At 38.9% G+C, this 16,906-nt stretch overlaps 2 protein-coding genes and 1 long non-coding RNA gene across 3 annotated transcripts; 2 read left to right on the plus strand and 1 right to left on the minus strand.

Moving 5' to 3' along the window:
- Positions 1 to 646: 646 nt before the first annotated feature.
- On the minus strand, positions 647 to 1,864 carry LOC126606826 (uncharacterized). Its single transcript, XR_007617386.1, has 3 exons — positions 1,741 to 1,864; positions 826 to 1,384; positions 647 to 769 (listed from the first exon to the last, which is right to left on the minus strand). It is a non-coding gene; the product is annotated as an uncharacterized LOC126606826 (long non-coding RNA).
- Positions 1,865 to 7,734: 5,870 nt separating this feature from the next.
- LOC126607903 (caffeoylshikimate esterase-like) lies at positions 7,735 to 10,437 on the plus strand. The gene is made up of 8 exons (XM_050275607.1): positions 7,735 to 8,102; positions 8,195 to 8,221; positions 8,450 to 8,579; positions 8,708 to 8,854; positions 9,017 to 9,147; positions 9,491 to 9,628; positions 9,787 to 9,885; positions 9,992 to 10,437. Exons 1-8 carry the CDS (start codon positions 7,830 to 7,832, stop codon positions 10,220 to 10,222), a joined length of 1,176 nt encoding a protein of 391 aa, XP_050131564.1. The 5' UTR covers positions 7,735 to 7,829; the 3' UTR covers positions 10,223 to 10,437.
- Positions 10,438 to 11,993: 1,556 nt separating this feature from the next.
- LOC126607904 (uncharacterized) lies at positions 11,994 to 14,684 on the plus strand. Its single transcript, XM_050275608.1, has 6 exons — positions 11,994 to 12,228; positions 12,664 to 12,796; positions 12,906 to 13,009; positions 13,312 to 13,483; positions 13,592 to 13,732; positions 14,104 to 14,684. The coding sequence occupies exons 1-6, from the start codon at positions 12,179 to 12,181 to the stop codon at positions 14,449 to 14,451; spliced, it is 948 nt and encodes a 315-aa protein (XP_050131565.1). The 5' UTR covers positions 11,994 to 12,178; the 3' UTR covers positions 14,452 to 14,684.
- Positions 14,685 to 16,906: the final 2,222 nt, after the last annotated feature.

The raw sequence follows: 16,906 nt of genomic DNA on the forward strand, positions 1-16,906 counted from the left end.
CGCCCTGGCTCTTACACACTTAGAAGCTCTGATGGCAAGACCCTTGGCCATCCATGGAACGCTGATCACTTGAAGTACTACTACAAATAGACTCACGATGTACAAGTGTTGAGCTATAGCCGTTCGGCATCCTATGTAATGAAGGCCATTTGGCAATGAATTCAATAAAGAGGTAATTTAGCCAACTCAGCCCTCACTCTTTTACATTCATAGCAAGCGATGCCAGAACCCTTCTCAATCAGAAAGCAATCCGTCTTCCACAGTCACTACAAAACAAGCAAATGAAGACCGTGTCAAGCGCCAAAAAAAAAAAAAAAAAAAAAAAAAAAAAAAACAGCTTCATCCAAAAAGCTTCACCCGAAAAGCTTCACCTCCAAAGCTTCACCCACAAAGCTTCACCTAAAAAGCTTCACCCAAAAAGCTTCACCCGAAAAGCTTCACCTCCAAAGCTTCACCCACAAAGCTTCACCTAAAAAGCTTCACCCACAAAGCTTCACCTAAAAAGCTTCACCCAACAAGCTTCACCCGAAAAGCTTCACCTCCAAAGCTTCACCCACAAAGCTTCACCTAAAAAGCTTCACCCACAAAGCTTCACCCAAAAAAAAAACTTCACCCGAAAAGCTTCACTTAAAAAAGCTTCACCTACAAAGCTTCACCTAAAAAATCTTCACCTAGAAAGCTCCCTCTACATACTTTCACCATCAAAGCTTCACCATCAAAGCTTCACCTAGAAAGCTTCATCTACAAAGCTTCACCATCAAAGCTTCACCTAGAAAGCTTCATCTACAAAGCTTCATCTACAAAGCTTCACCATCAAAGCTTCACCTAGAAAGCTTCAACACCAAAGCTTCACCTACAAAGCTTCAACACAAAACCTTGCTCCAAATAAACAAATTTTGTTCACAAAACCCAAGATGCCCTTGAACTTGTACAAAAACACTTGGGTAAACATAAACATTTTTTGTTTTACACCCACAAGGGCCCAAAATTTTCCTTCTTATTTATTCACTTATATATGTTCCCAAACATATTATAATAGATCCAACAACAAGCCAAAGTCCCAAGTTTCATAATGGACAAAAGTACAAGCAATTCATCAATAATGAAGGTGCTACAAAAATTGGAATCTGCCCCAAAATAGAAATCCAACCCAAGAGACTTTTTCTCTCTCTCCCTCTTCCGCCTCCTTTCATCTATCAAATTTCTGCAACCTCTGCTCTTCTCCAATGGAGCTGAATTTTGGACACCCTATAGTTCTTGAGCATATGAACAACTTTCAAGAAGGAACCATTTCTGTTTGAGCGACGGAAATTAAAGTGTTGAAGCTCCAAACATGATAGTCGGCTTCTTGCAGATTTCGAAGCTGTTGTGATGTTTCGAAGATCTGGAAATATTTAACCGTTAGTTCATCCTGAATGTTTGATATGTTATGAAAGAGTCGATGAGGAACAACTTCAATGAAGAAAGCATACCGATCTGAACAAGAGAAAATGGAGTTTCGAAGCTCACAACAAATCTGACGGGTTGACAGAAAAATAATAACCAGTCATTCATCATACCTGGATTTCTGGAGTTATACTGCTCCGAGGGATCTCAAATTTGGATATGTTGTAGTTCACGAGCTGAGGAACAACTTCAATGAAGAAAGCATACCGATATGAACAAGAGAAAATGGAGTTTCGAAGCTCACAACAAATCTGACGGGTTGACAGAAAAATAATAACCAGTCATTCATCATACCTGGATTTCTGGAGTTATACTGCTCCGAGGGATCTCAAATTTGGATATGTTGTAGTTCACAAGCTGAGGAACAACTTCAATGAAGAAAGCATGCTGATCTGAGCAAGAGAAAATAGAGTTTCAAAGCTCATAACAAATCTGACGGATTAACAGAACATTGATGAACAGTTACTCATCATACTTGAATTTCTGAAGTTGTACTACTCCGATGGATCTCAAATTTGGATATGTTGTAGTTCACAAGATAAGGAAAAACTTTCATGAAGACGACTTTGCAATCTGAGCTATAGAGAAAGGTGTTATCTTGCATCCACTCAGGCTGATTAGTGGAAACGAAAAGCAATTCCACCAAAGAAAAGATGAAAAAGAGAGAAAAGCTACTAATTGCACTTGATCTTGTCTAGTCAATAGCATGCAGCATCAAACACACAAAAGTTGGAAATATTTTTAGATAAAGCATATACGAATGTGTGACATCGAAACAAGAATTCGTTACTTTGACAAATTAGTAACACGCGAGACACCTCATTCGGCAACTCTCTTCGCCTGAAGACTTGGGGGACTCCCACCATATGCTACTGCACCTTGATACTCGGCAGTCTCACAACCACTCAGTGACTTGGATTTTTCAAGTCTCCAACCGAGAAGTTTTCCTCACTCGGGAAATTAAGGGAACACTACCTCAAACTACATGCTTCACTCACAAAGCTTCAACAATACAGGTTTCAACAAAAGCAAAAATTCAAAGAACTTTATGAAGAAGGCTTTGGTGTATTTAACACAATATGTTGAAATGAAGCAAAGCTTATTTATTAATATTTTCGATAAGCCACAAATATGTACATATACATGAGTCAAAATAAACAAACAAAAGGGAGCCTTCACAAAGGTTGCTTAGGGGAAGTCTCAGCAGTCGGTAGAGCCCTAGAAAGAGAAAGCACCGGAGGGTGGTTATCCGGAGCCTCAGTACTTGACAAAACCCCAGAAGGAGGAGGCATTGGAGGTTCATCATTTGAAGCTTCATTACCAGGTACAGCCCTAGAGGACGAAGGCAATAAATGCCTTTGGAACAAACCCACAAACCGCTGATGATCAAGTAAAACCTTACCATCAGATTCCTTCATCTGGTCAAGCTTCCTCTTCATGTTTGTAGCATAGTCATGGGCGAGCCGGTGCAACTGCTTATTCTCATGCTTGAGCCCTCTAATCTCCTGTTTGAGACTCATCACTTCAGCAGCCAATGATTCAACTTGGCGGGTTCTAGCAAATAGGCGTTGGGCCATATTAGACACAGAACCTGCACACTGAACACTAAGAGCCAGAGAGTCCTTAACAGCCAACTCATCAGACCGTTTGGAAAGTAATCTGTTATCTTTGGGAGTGAGAAGGTTCCTGGCCACCACTGCAGCGGTCATATCATTCTTCATCACAGAATCCCCAACGGTAAGAGGACCAGTAGGGGATATGAAGGATGGGCGCCATATGTTGTCTGGAGAAGGCGTGGCTGTCTCTTCTCCAAGGTTAAAGTCAAAACGACGGTCGGAGGGTCCAGACATTTTCAAATGTGTTGAAGAGGGAAGAGGTCAGACAAATCAAGATCTTAGAAGTGCAAGAAATGAGCTTCTACTGGTAGAGATTCAAGTGTGCTGTGGAACTTAATGCCAGCCTCTATAAAAATCTGCACTCGACGGAGCTTCAGAAATCGAAGAGGCGTTTGCTTTCTCAAAAGCTGGGCTGCTCAGAGACCACGAGGGCCGATCTCAGAAATTGAAGAAGCACCTGTTTTTTCAGCCTCGTCAGCACCTGTCACATGCACACTCAGCTTTGCGGAAATTACGGGCAATCTGTCGAAGATTTCTGGTGAAGTAGAAAGCACGTGAATCTTACTGTTCAATCACCGCTCTCCATATGCACCATCAACTCCTCGGGTACCACATATAACTTTGTCAAAGATCTCTGACAAAGTTTAGGCACGAGAATTTCGAAGTTCCAGCTACCCTACTATTACCCATAAGGGTAAAGGAACAGCACCACTGCTTGACAACTGGAAAGTCCCTATGTGTGTCGACCTCCGTGTTTTGCGGCAAGACAGGTTGGCAAGAACGTCCAACCTTTACTCACATTCGAGAAAAGACTCCCAACATAATTACTTTCTCAAAAACCGGAGTAGCACCGCTTTCCGAATCTCGAGAGTCAGATCCTCGACGGGATTGCTTGTTCGAAAACCGAAGAGGCACAACTCTCAGAACTTCGAGAGCCAGATTTCCTTAGATAAAGCTTGTCTGTAATCTTCACACGTAATATCAGCTTTCCAGATACCACATACCACTTTTTCAAAGTGCTCTGACAAAATTAAAACACGTGAAGCTGGCAGCTCCCACTACATTGCTGTGACCAAGAAGGGTAAAGGAATAGCATTACTACTTGTTATTGGGAAATCCCTATATACATTGACCTCCCTCCTCAACGGACAGGCAAACCTGTAAAAATGCTCAACCCTTTCTCGCATTCGAAAATGCACCCTCAACATAACCTCTCGAAATACTCAGCTTTATTTCCCCCCGATAATACCTCAGCAAATAAGCCACACCAAGAACAAGAGTATCTCATATCATCAGGGTCGAAAGCAAGAGTATCCCATATCATGCTTTCTCCCTGTCTTTGTCTTTGTCCTTGTCCACACCTGCAGGACAAGGAGAAAGAGAGCAGTCAGTCGGAACCTGAAATCAAACCTCCAATTTGGAACTGACTGCCTGGAGCCTTTGCCTGGTCGCTTACTTAGCATTGCTCTCGAGTACTCATCCTCAACTGCTGTCAAGGTCACGAATTCCACCGGCAAATACCTCATGACAGTTGATCAGATATTGGCTCTTTACACTGAAGCTGCCAAGCGGGGATGAGTCACTACGAAGGAATGTTCTGAAGGACCATTTAAATGCAAAGGTTGCACACCACTTCTGCCATGCAAAAGATTGAAGCAGAAGGTTCAACGGTGGGCTGAAACAGATCACTACAGCACGACACCTTTCCATACCACATTCATTATTCCGTCAACAGCAAAAGTATCCCATATCATCAAGGTCGAACGTACTCTAGATTTGATGGACTTGTTTTGACCCTTAAATTTTTGAGTCGGCCTTATACTCTGAAGGGCACCAGAAAACCCTCCAGCACAGTTCAAGAATAAGCCTGTGGAAAGTTACTTCTTCAAAAGCAAAAGTATCTCATATCATCTCTTATCCATTTGCTTCTCCTTATCCTGGCAGTTGAATGAGAGACAAGGAGAAGGAGAACAATCAACCGGAAGCCGAAGTCAAACCTCTGATCCTGGGTTGCTTACTTGGAAGTTTGACTGCTTACCTTGTCTGTCACCTCTTTCGGCAGATCTCCTAGCTCGGCGACTTGGGGGACTCCTACTATAGGGTTTGTATCACACTTGACTAAGCCCGAAACTACAACTAAGCTTCAAGTGAAATTGATACATTACCTTGTGCGTCAACATCAGCTAAGTACACCATTCCCGGATGGAGGAAAGGTACTTCCAGAGAAGGGCATATGAAGATCAGACCACACTTCGGTACTTAGAAGTTTCGTGATTACTCAAGGGATTGGATCTTGCAAGTCCCCAACCGAGGAGTTTCCCTCACTCGGGAACTTAGGGGAGCACTGTTTGTACCATACTTGACCAATCCCGAAACTACCGAGCACCGGCCAACGCTATACTGTCAAGGACCCAGAAGAGTTCCCCTCTAACCAGGAGGCCAATCACTACTCGACACATGTCAAGATTAGAAGCCAATCAGAGCGCAGCACGTGTCGACATCAAGAACCAATCATAACATGACACATGTCAATGTGACAAAGCTACAAGTTTTTCTATAAATAGGGGTCATTCCCCCACAATATTGCCTAATGCCATTTTGTGTTAAATCATTCACAAGAACTCACTAAATTGAGAGCTTGATCCTTTGTACTTGTGTAAGCCCTTCACTACTAATAAGAACTCCTCTACTCCGTGGACGTAGCCAATCTGGGTGAACCACGTACATCCTGTGTTTGCTTCTCTGTCTCTATTCATTTACGTACTTATCCTCACTAGTGACTGAAGCAACCAAGCAACCAAGCGAATGTCACAAAACCTGACACTTTCTGTTGTACCAAAGTCTTCGCTGATTTTGTGCATCAACAACATGAAACCACAAGGGTTTGTTGATGCATCACATCCCACTCATGTGTGCAAATTAATCAAGTCCCTATATGGATTGAAACAAGCTCCAAGGGCGTAGAATTCGAAGTTCACATGTTACTTGACTGCCATGAATTTTCAGACTTCAACCTCTGATACAAGTTTGTTTATCAAGAAGGATGATGGGGATATTGTTATTCTTCTACTTTATGTTGACGATATCATATTAACAGGTTCAAATTCTATCAAGATCCAAAAGATGATTGATGAGTTATATGAGGTCTTTGAACTTAAGGATATGGGACAGTTAACATATTTTATGGGATTGTAGATCTTGTATAAGAATAATGGGGATATTTTTGTGAATTAATCCAAGTATATAAAAGATGTGATCCATAAGGCAGGTATGGACATATGTAAACCTGCAACTACTCCATGCAAACCTCATGATCAAATGTTATTTTCTGAAGGTTTTTTAATGTCAGATCCATCGCTTTATAGGAGTATTGTAGGATTGTTGTAGTATTTGACATTTACTAGGCCCGATATTGCATATGTTGTTAATACTGTATGTCAGTTCATGAATTCTCCTACAGAAATGCATTATGCAACAGTGAAACAAATACTAAGATATCTTCATGGTACACTGCACCATGGGATATTATATTCAGCTGATCAAATAAAGACAAAGACAATCACTGCTTTTTCAGATGCTGATCTCAACACTCGAAGGTCAATCACAGGCTATGTAGTGTATATGGGCAACAATCCAGTGTCTTGGCAATCAAAGAAACAATGTTCAGTATCAAGAAGCTCAACAGAGGCTGAATATAAGGCTCTTGCTCACACCGCAACTGATGTTGCTTGGATAAGGGGAATACTAAAGGATTTACAAGTGTTTTTGCCTTCACCTCCCATAATTCATTATGATAATATGTCAGTCATTGCCCTTACTGCAAATCTTGTATTTCATTCTCGTATAAAACATCTTGATACCGACTTTCACTTTGTGAGAGAATGTGTTCAACAAAGAGATCTGGAAGTGGTTTACATTCCAATTGAAGATCAAATTGCTGATGTTCTTACAAAAGGTCTTCACAGTCCGTCCTTTCTTCGACATTCTTACAATCTTAGGTTGAGTACCCCAGCCACGATTGAGGGGGAATGTTGAGTGTCATAAATCAATGGTTAGATGGACTGTCAACTCATTACAACATTCAAGGGTTAGATGGACTGCCAAGTCAGCTTATATTAGTTAATTAGTTACATGAATAGCTTACTAGCTAAGATTGTATTTCGTGTATAAATAGCTGATTAACATATATTGTAATGTAGTAAACAAATCAATACAGATTCTCTCTTCATTCTTTCTCTTTCTCTTTCTTCCTATCTTTCTCTCTTTGATCTCTGAATCTTTCTGTGAGTTCTTCGAAGGCATTATTAGTGGTTTGTTATCACCTTTAACGAGAAATTACCAACAATTTGATGAGAATACTCTCTTATTCGCTTACGAAAAGAAAGTATATAGATATAGTCATGACGCAGTTATCAAAATTTCTTTAATTTTTATCTCATTTATGGTTCAGAAGTAAACTTTAATTCTATCCTCGAAATGGTTAATTAATTTGATTTTATGTTCTAAATGTCATTAAACAACAAAAATACTGGTTAAACTAATAATTATAATTGATCACTCTGCTAAAAAAAAAAAGTAAAATATATTTGGCACATGCTCCATGCACATCCTGTTGGAAACAGCAACGTGCACTTTCCGTGGACAAAACAAAAACCCAGAAAATGAAGTCCAAGCATTCCTTAATTTAATCAATCTGAAAGACCTCTGGAGAAACATCAAGCTCTGTCTCCCTTTGACGTTTTCCTCATTGAGCTCCCCCTAACTCCAATGGACTTTTCTCGCTCCCTGAGACTCCAAACTCTCGAGCTTCCTCTCAGATTCCAAACCCCAATCGACCACCTCCACCAAAACCCCACATTCTCCGTCCCCGGAGGAGCTCGCGGCCGGATTGTTTCAGCCTTGAGAAGGCCACCCATTGAAGGTTTGAGCGAGGAGCTGAACTCGATCGCCAGGCAGAACCTCGACTTTGCCCGCACTCGCCGGCAGGTTCGATCCGCTTTCGTTGAAGTTCAGGAACAGCTCGATCATGTCCTGTTTAAGGTTGGTTTCTTTCGATTTTACTTATGATTAACATTTTTGTTTCTTTTCATCGTCAATCATCTAATTGTTCGTACTTTTGGTTTGGTGGGCAGTTTCCAACTGGGATCAGAACAGATGAGGTAAAGTTATAATTTTGCTCATCTCAAACTATTATGTTCTGTTTGGTTTCTGAGAAAATATAAGTAGGGCTGGTTAATGATACTTAAATGATTTCCGCACACCGTTTCTTTGGTTATGCACCCTGTTTATTTATGTTGAGTGTACGGGGAAGAAAAGAGGTTTGCGGAAATCACTTTTCGTGATGATACTGTATCTCTAGTATTTTTTACTGTTAATTGGGTTTGTAGTGGTACGAAAGGAATTCGAGGGCGGTGGAGATTTTCTGTAAAAGCTGGATGCCGAAACAAGGTGTTCGAATTAAAGGTGTAATGTGTTTTTGTCACGGATATGGTGATACTTGCGTTTTCTTCTTTGAAGGTTTGTGTCATTCCTTTCAAGTATTAAGTAGTGAGTGAATGTTCTTGATTTTGGTATATTGTTATATCGTTGAGCCAAATTTTAAGGTTTTAGGACACATGATATCGGTCAAAGTTTGGATTTTTCAGGTATTGCCCGGCGAATTGCTGCAGCTGGCTACGCTGTATATGCCATGGACTATCCGGGTTTTGGTCTTTCAGAAGGATTGCATGGTTACGTCCCAAGCTTTGATCAATTAGCTGATGATGTGATCGAACAGTACACCAAGATTAAAGGTGTTGCAGTGATTAGCATCTTGATCATCAGATACTGCAACTTTGCCTTATTATCTTTTAGCGTAATTAATTGAAAAAGGTGTTGCTTTACAGATTTTGACAGGAAATAAGTATTTTCAGGGATCTTAGACTGATTAATTCTTCCTGAATTATGATTTACAGAAAGACCGGAGTTGAAAGGGTTGCCCCGCTTTATATTGGGGCAGTCCATGGGTGGTGCCGTTACTCTCAAAGTGCACCTAAAGGAACCATATGCATGGGATGGAGTAGTTCTTGTGGCACCAATGTGTAAAGTACGTTAATTGTTGCTCCAGTATAGACATTTGCGGCACTAAAACAAAGATTCATTCATTTCAACTTCAAATTTCTTGTAGTTTGGTAGAATTTAAATGTTTCCATGTTAGAGAAAAAGTTTGAGTCTCTTTGTTAAGAATTTCCTTGTGATGACTGTTTTTACAAATTGAGGATGTCCATGCTATTTCTGGGGAAAAAAGAAAATTAGAGGACATTATTTCAAAAGACCCTGAATCTTAACATCTTCAACTATAATTTTGCACTTGTAGACTTTCTTAATAAGTTTGATTCCATCGTTGCTTTTCCATCCTGAAAATTTTGTTGACCTTGAGTTGATGAAAGATTGCAGAAGACGTAACACCTCCAGCAGCAGCTCTGAAGATATTAACTCTCATGTCAAAAGTTATGCCGAAAGCAAAGCTTGTCCCACAGAAAGATTTAGCGGAGCTGGCCTTCAGAGACCTTCGGAAACGGGAAATGGTTTGTCATTCATTTCCTCTACAAACATGAATGCACTTGTATGAAAAATCTGATGGACATGGATTGGTCCAATAGCGAAATATCTGTATCTGCTTTCAGAGGATACAAATTTAAGTATTGAAGATAACCGAGTCAATGTTTTGCTTGTCCTTTATCAGGCTGTCTACAATGTGATATGCTACAACGACAATGTGCGGTTGAAGACTGCTGTGGAACTGCTACAAGCTACTAAGGATATTGAGATGCAACTCGAGAAGGTCAGTTTCAGCTGTATATTGTGTCTGATGTGCATCCATTCTTACATATTGCCACTGCACGCGTTTAATGTTATGTCCCGTACTAACAAAATTGGAGATGTGTCAGGTATCAGCGCCACTCCTAGTTCTTCATGGAGCTGCAGACAAGGTGACTGATCCTCGGGTGAGCCAGTTTCTTTATGAGAAGGCCTCTAGCAAGGATAAAACCCTAAAACTCTACCCGGAAGGTTATCATTCCATTCTCGAAGGAGAACCCGATGACAGAATTCTTACCGTCCTTGACGATATTGTCACTTGGCTGGATTCCCGCGTTCCCCTACATAGCTTTTCTCTCTGAATCTATGTACTCTACCATTTGATCTATTGCTTTTGTTTTTTCTTTTTACGCATTCTGGTGAAGAAACTGCATAACTTAAGTTATCTAAATTTAAACGTTACGTGATCGTAAGTTCATTCGTTGTATCACAGATTCATCATCTTTGCAAGTTGTCTCAAATTGTTTGAAATAGAACAATCAGCGTGTAGAATCTTACCATGCTGGGGTTTGAAAAAGATGCTCTCTCTCTCTCTCTCTTAGATAACAACCTTAAACCCTTTCCTTCCCCAATCGCCGACCCCTCCCTTTGGTTGGGGTGGGATCGATGACAACCAAAACATTTCAGCATGCTTTTCTCTTTCTCTAGCCCCTTCTTTCTTTCTCTCTTTATTTTGGTTTTTACTTTTGGTTGCTGTTTCTCTGAGCTTATGTCTCAGTGCCTTCTGAGCTTTGTCTCGGTTTGCTCTAAGCTTGTCTCAAATCTGGAACTTATACCTTTTCCTTCACCAAAATTCGTCGTCACCGCGAGTTCTCATCGACATAAGCCTGCTACTCAGCCCATCGGGTGCCTCCTTGAGGGGTCTCCTCCGGCAGCACACTTTAGTGGTTGGTGGCTTTTAACGTGCGATTTGCACTATTTGGTAGGAATATAGGAGCGCTCACAGTGCGGATAGCTTGGCTACTTCCGTTCATCCATTTGTTTCGTTGGTTCTTCATCAAAGTGGTAGCGTCTTTGCGATGGTGGTGTGGCTAACGTGGTGGTCGTGGCTGCCTTCATTTTCTAGTTTTAGGATTTTATTTTTTTTTATTTTTTTTTTGGCATATGGCTGCCTCTGGCGGCCCATTTTATTGGAATTTCTTTATGTGGAGTTGAAGGGGGTGTATTTAATTGGAATTTTAGGGGTTTTAATTCTTTTAATGAATCTAGGGTATTCAATCAAGATTTTAAGTGGTTCTCTGAAATTCAATTCGGATTTTAAGATAGTTTATTAAAATGTTTAGAAATCTGGGTGTATTCAATTAGAATTTTAAAGATTTATAACATTCCAGGTGTATTCAATTAGAATTAGAATTTAGAGAATTTGGAAAAGTTGAGGAATTAAAGGGAATTTGAGAGATTTTGTAGTGTATTTTAAACATGCGCAAATCTTACATCTCCCTATGAGATTTCGAGGGAATTGAATCAAAATTTTACATAGAATCTCTACAAATCAGTTAAACTCTGTAAAAATTCATGAATTTATAAATCTATTAAAATCTCCCAAATTTCCAATTAAATACACCCCCTCCCGAAGTTGTGCTTGGCTGTTTTGGACTGAATTTTTAGGGTGTTCTTAGTTCTTACCTTGTACTAGCTCTCTTTAAAGAAAATCTACTTTAATTGACCCAAAAAAAAAAAAAAAAAAAAAAACTTAACATAGTAATTCTCATTATATCCCCCAATAAAAACAAAATGCTGTGACTAATCTCTCCATAAGTGTGACATGCAAGATATTTTCTTTCTATCACGGGCACTCAGGTGATTTTTTAATTTTCTTCTAAAAATAAATTTGTTGAAAAGTGAATTTTTTTTATTCACCTCACATCCCTTCATAATTGTAGATACTTCTTTTTCTTTTAACCATGGTGATTACCTCTAAATATATTGAATTTGAGCTAAGTTTTTTGCCTAAATATATTTTTCGATTTTTTTAGACGTTTTGATCCATTATTTAGACGTTTAATGGTCAATGAATTTATTTTATTATTTTGGTGAAGTTCCCCTAATCTTTTTTTTTTAATTTTTAAAAGAGAAAATTAGCAAGAAAAAATAAGGTCGGTAGGGAAACCACTGATCCAGAGGTTGACCCAGAAGTTGAAGACAAGTAGTTGATTTTCTGCGATTGTCCGTCACAAACTCCAAACATCGCAGTCTTTAATGATCTTTATTAAGCGATCGGCATTCCACAAGAGGCTCGTCGTCTTCGTTAGGCATCCATGTCTCTGTTAAACCAGCTCTTCAACAGAGGCGTTTTCGGCACAAAATGGTTGGTGAATCACATCCTTTTACTTGTTTGTTTGATTAGTCGTATTAATCATCTGGGTCTCCTTGTTCTTTGCTTATCATGATTTAATTTCGTAATTAGTTATCCAGAATTTCTTGTTTTCGTTAAATTTTAGTTTAATAAATGTTCAATACGTTATCTAAATTCTTGATTATGGGAGGTACCCAATATTTGTCAACGCATATTACCATCTGGGTTTCTTTGATCATGTCATTAGTATACTTGTGGAAATACTTTGATCGGTTTTTGGCATTTCTGAGCTGTTGGCGCTAAATGTTCATTGTTTTTAGTAAATTGGTTGTTTGTTAACTCTCCTAAGTGTGAAATTTGGAGACATGGTGGCAAATTTCTAAACTTTTTCATCGCTGTTGTAATAAGGGGGTCTAAATCCTTAACCTTGGCGGGTTTGTTTTGCAGCAAAACATGTTTGAATTTGGGTATTTCACGCATTAAATTGCTGCAAAACAAGAGAGATGTGCAGCTCAAACATATGCGCAAGGAGATTGCGCAGTTTTTGCAGGCTGGCCAAGAAGCAATAGCTCGAATTCGGGTACAACTTCCAAAATTGTAACAAAAAAATGTCTATGCCCATTTGATTGGTATCTGTTTCTTGTTTGAATTGTTATAGATAATTGTGGTGAACATTTGATAATGGTCAGGTGGAGCATGTTATACGAGAGCAAAACATTTGGGCTGCTTATGAGATATTGGAGCTGTTCTGTGAATTTGTACTTGCACGGGTTCCCATTATTGAAAATCAGAGGTAAGTTTCGGCTTTAGATAACTTCTGACACTTGGCCTCCCTTGTCATATATGAACATGTACAGACTAGTTGCATTACCCTAAATATGTACTTTGGAGTCTATCATTGTTGTTTGTTTTAAGCAGTAGGACATGAAGACACAAAATACTAATGCAAGTTGGAAAAACTTTGAGCATTGCGGTTTGTTTTAACCAGCAGGCATATTGGAACTGTGTTACTTTTGCACACATGTCTGTTATGTTAATGTCAATATAATTTATTTATGCCACTCAATTTCTTGACCAATTTTTCTCTAATTGTAGGGAGTGTCCAACGGAATTACGAGAAGCTATATCGAGCATAATTTTTGCCGCCCCAAGATGCTCAGATGTTCCAGATTTAATGCAGATCACAAATTTGTTTACAGCAAAATATGGGAAGGAATTTGTATCAGCTGCGTCTGAGCTTCGTCCTGATTCTGGTGTCAACAGAACAGTTAAGCGGTTTTATTGCATATGCAACTGTGAGTCTTTGAAGAACAGCATCATATTTGTAAAATAAAACTGATGCCACTTTTCAATTCGTTTTGTATAATTTTGGCAGATAATTGAAAAGCTTTCAGTTAGTGCTCCGTCTGGAGAGGCAAGGCTTAAGGTATTGAAGGAAATTGCACAAGAGTACAAGCTGAATTGGGATTCTTCTGACACTGAAGCGGAATTCAGTAAAAAGCATGACGATCTGCTGGTACTTTTAAAAACTAAGTTCTTTTCCGTTTTAAAAGTGATTAGTTGTAGCTTAATCTTCTAACATCATTTGTGTCATGGTTTAGTTTTGTAGTCGTGTGCAACTTCTCATGATACAGGAATTTCTTGCGTGCGCTCATGATACATGATTTTTTTGGTTTCAATTGTCATTTTAGTCAACAGTAACCCTTTTATTATTCGATATGGATTCAGTAGCTTGATAGGGAATTGGATATTAAAGTGGATTGATTTCGAACAACATTTGAAATTGGACTCACATCTTGAAACCATATGTTTGAATTTATTAGGAAATTTTAATGTTGTTTACACTTTGATTACAGAAGTTGTGGCCTTTTGTCTCATTATTTGTAGGGTGGATCGAAGCATGTAAGTGGTGCTGCTGCACCTTCTCAAGCTCCCGCAAAACGAGTAACTTTTAGTTCCCCACCTTCTAATGGGGCACATACTATTGTGCCTGCAGATGTTAAACAAGAACCTCAATACCTCCGTGCTCCAAGATCTTTAATCAACACACCATCGTTCAGTAGTGAGATTCAACCATCAGGGAATGATGATAAAGCAAGGCCAGTTAGTGAAACCAAAGGGGAGACAAGACCACAATCATCTGATATCTTGGACAGAGCTCGAGCTGCCATTGCCTCTGCTGAGCGTGCATCTGCTGCTGCCCGTCGGGCTGCTGAGCTGGTTAAGTCCTTATAGTGCTCAAGTAAATCATTTGGATCAAGTTGCACAGGAGAAAGAGCACAAAAGAAAACATACGTTACTACTCTAGGTAATACAATTTCCAATAGTATGTAAAGAAAGTGCTGAGGATTCAACCGTACTCGTGAATACGATTTGTATATTTGTATCTTATCTTATGACGTCAAGAACTCAAATGTTTCTCTTATCATTCACAAATTGTTGTTATTGCAATCACTTTATCTACAACAGATCTTGTGTCGTGACTGATTGGAGGGCAACTGCTCTGGCTTTCACACCGATTCCCAACATATTTCGTCTATGAGCCGATGAGGCATTAGTTGTGATTGTGATTTGCATATTTTAATTAGCGAGATGGAAACCAATCAAATTCAGATATTGTCCTTGATAATTATGTATTATCCTCCATGACCAGTAGGCATGGACTCACAATATGCACACATGAAATTTTGAATCGGAATTTTATGTCTTCCAACAGCACCGGATGCTATGTATGAGTTTGCTGTGCCAATAAGGTTCCTCTTTTCTTCTCTTCATTTACGTACATGACTAACGAATTTCATTTCATGAATCATTTCTACACTTATATGCCTTTGTAATTATATATATGCTCTGGGTCCGGACTAGTTTAAGGTTTTAATGACGGAAGAAGAGAATGGATGTGGTTGGATCGATGTTCAAAATATTTGGTCCATGCGAAAAATGTAAAGATGAGAAAGTCCAAGTCAGGACCCAACCATTGCTCGTTTAATCATGTAATCTTTGTATAATCTCTTTAAGGTAAGCATAGATTTCTTATTACACCAGAAATTCGTCTGGTAATTTACTTTTAACTTTTCCGAAGCTGGAACCATATATATGTATGAGGAGAACCACAGTAATATGACTTTAAAGTTTGACATATATGATCAGAACAAACCAAAACATTCTTGTTTGCTCCCCAAGAGAGTCCGATCCGATCTACAACGACACTGCCATATATCTATCACAGCTGCTGCCACAGCCTGATGAGCCTCGATCTGAGAGCCCTAGTGCCCTAGATACCTAGACCCTAGAGGGCTAGACCTAATTATATAAGGCTGCACTATTGCATATATATATATAAAGTGTATGTATATATACATTTAACCTAGCAAAGCAGCTAGGGCTTATGATAAATATGACGGTGCAGTGGCAAGAAGAGACAAGTTTACAAGACCTGATGGTGGGTATAGTTATACATAGATAGGATCACACTTCTCAACGACATAGCTTCTCTCGTGCAAACACGAAACCCACGTCGGTTTCTCAAAAGACAAAAGTACTCTCTAAGTATGCTTGCAGGAAACTTCAGCAAACACTTCTGAAAGGCACACTTACAACAATTAGCAGTGCGTTTATATTCACTGTGTCTGTGTCTGTGTCGTGACAAAGATGTAACATTGTTGGTTTAACATTTTAGCAGCATGCATGGCGAGAGAGAGAGAGAGAGAGAGAGAGAGAGAGAGAGAGAGAGAGAGCTTTCTATGTATATGAGGTGTATACATCACACCAAAAAAGAAAACCTGGTTTGAATCATAAAATGCCATAAGAAGTGATGGTGGTGCTTTTATAATTAGACAGCTTTATATGTATATGAGGTGTATATATCACACCAAAAAAGAAAACCTGGTTTGAATCATAAAATGCCATAAGAGGTGGTGGTGGTGCTCAACCGCGTGATCTTCACCAACAACTCACATTGATATTGTTGAACTGAGCAGTCGTTTTCGTCTTGAATTTCGTTTTAAAATCCTCATTTCCATTGGTCGCTTGCTTCAGACCTCCCAGCTGCACCTTCTAGTATACTTCTCATCAAATATATGTGTGTTGGGCAGATTTGTGACACCAAAGAAAATACACAGTTCTAAATAATTAGATTTGTACAATTTTAACGGTTGAGATGCAATCTGATTAATCCAATTAATTATCTTTCTTTAAATAATTATGTATCAGGGAACAAAATTCTAAAAACCTTGTAAATTTATAATTCTCACTCCTATCTCATTAATTCTCCTCCCTTTTCCTGCTTGATTATTTATTTGGTGCTTTAGATTTTGGCCCTTACAATTCATGATTTTTAGATAAAAACTCATTTACATACAAATGTCCAATAAAAACCAAAATTTAAAATCTACAGCCACATTGGAACACTGTTGACCTACTAATACAATTTATTTACACTCATGCCACTTTCCCAAATCCCTAAATTTATTCCAAATTAAAAGTTGTAGAAAAAGTGAAATAAAATATATAAATTGTTGTATTGCATTAATTGTATCCATTTCATACCAAAAATTTACCTTTTTTGTGATATATATATTTTGCATTAATTGGGAAGTAAATTAATTTGTTCCAATTATTAAAAAAGATTATACTAAATCCATATTATATATTTTGAATCAAATAACACTTCTCTAACTTGTAGGTAAAT

The sequence above is a fragment of the Malus sylvestris genome, chromosome 16, assembly GCF_916048215.2.
Source record: "Malus sylvestris chromosome 16, drMalSylv7.2, whole genome shotgun sequence".
Classification (NCBI taxonomy): Eukaryota; Viridiplantae; Streptophyta; class Magnoliopsida; order Rosales; family Rosaceae; genus Malus; species Malus sylvestris.

Excerpts from the sequence above, each read along its gene's own strand:
- LOC126607904 (XM_050275608.1), top strand. The coding sequence starts at position 12,179 with ATGTCTCTGTTAAACCAGCTCTTCAACAGAGGCGTTTTCGGCACAAAA. Across the intron at positions 12,229-12,663 it reads GGCGTTTTCGGCACAAAATG|CAAAACATGTTTGAATTTGG; the intron begins GTTGGTGAATCA and ends TTTGTTTTGCAG. Across the intron at positions 13,484-13,591 it reads ATTCTGGTGTCAACAGAACA|ATAATTGAAAAGCTTTCAGT; the intron begins GTTAAGCGGTTT and ends TAATTTTGGCAG.
- LOC126607903 (XM_050275607.1), top strand. The coding sequence starts at position 7,830 with ATGGACTTTTCTCGCTCCCTGAGACTCCAAACTCTCGAGCTTCCTCTC. Across the intron at positions 8,103-8,194 it reads TCGATCATGTCCTGTTTAAG|TTTCCAACTGGGATCAGAAC; the intron begins GTTGGTTTCTTT and ends TTTGGTGGGCAG. Across the intron at positions 8,222-8,449 it reads CTGGGATCAGAACAGATGAG|TGGTACGAAAGGAATTCGAG; the intron begins GTAAAGTTATAA and ends TTGGGTTTGTAG.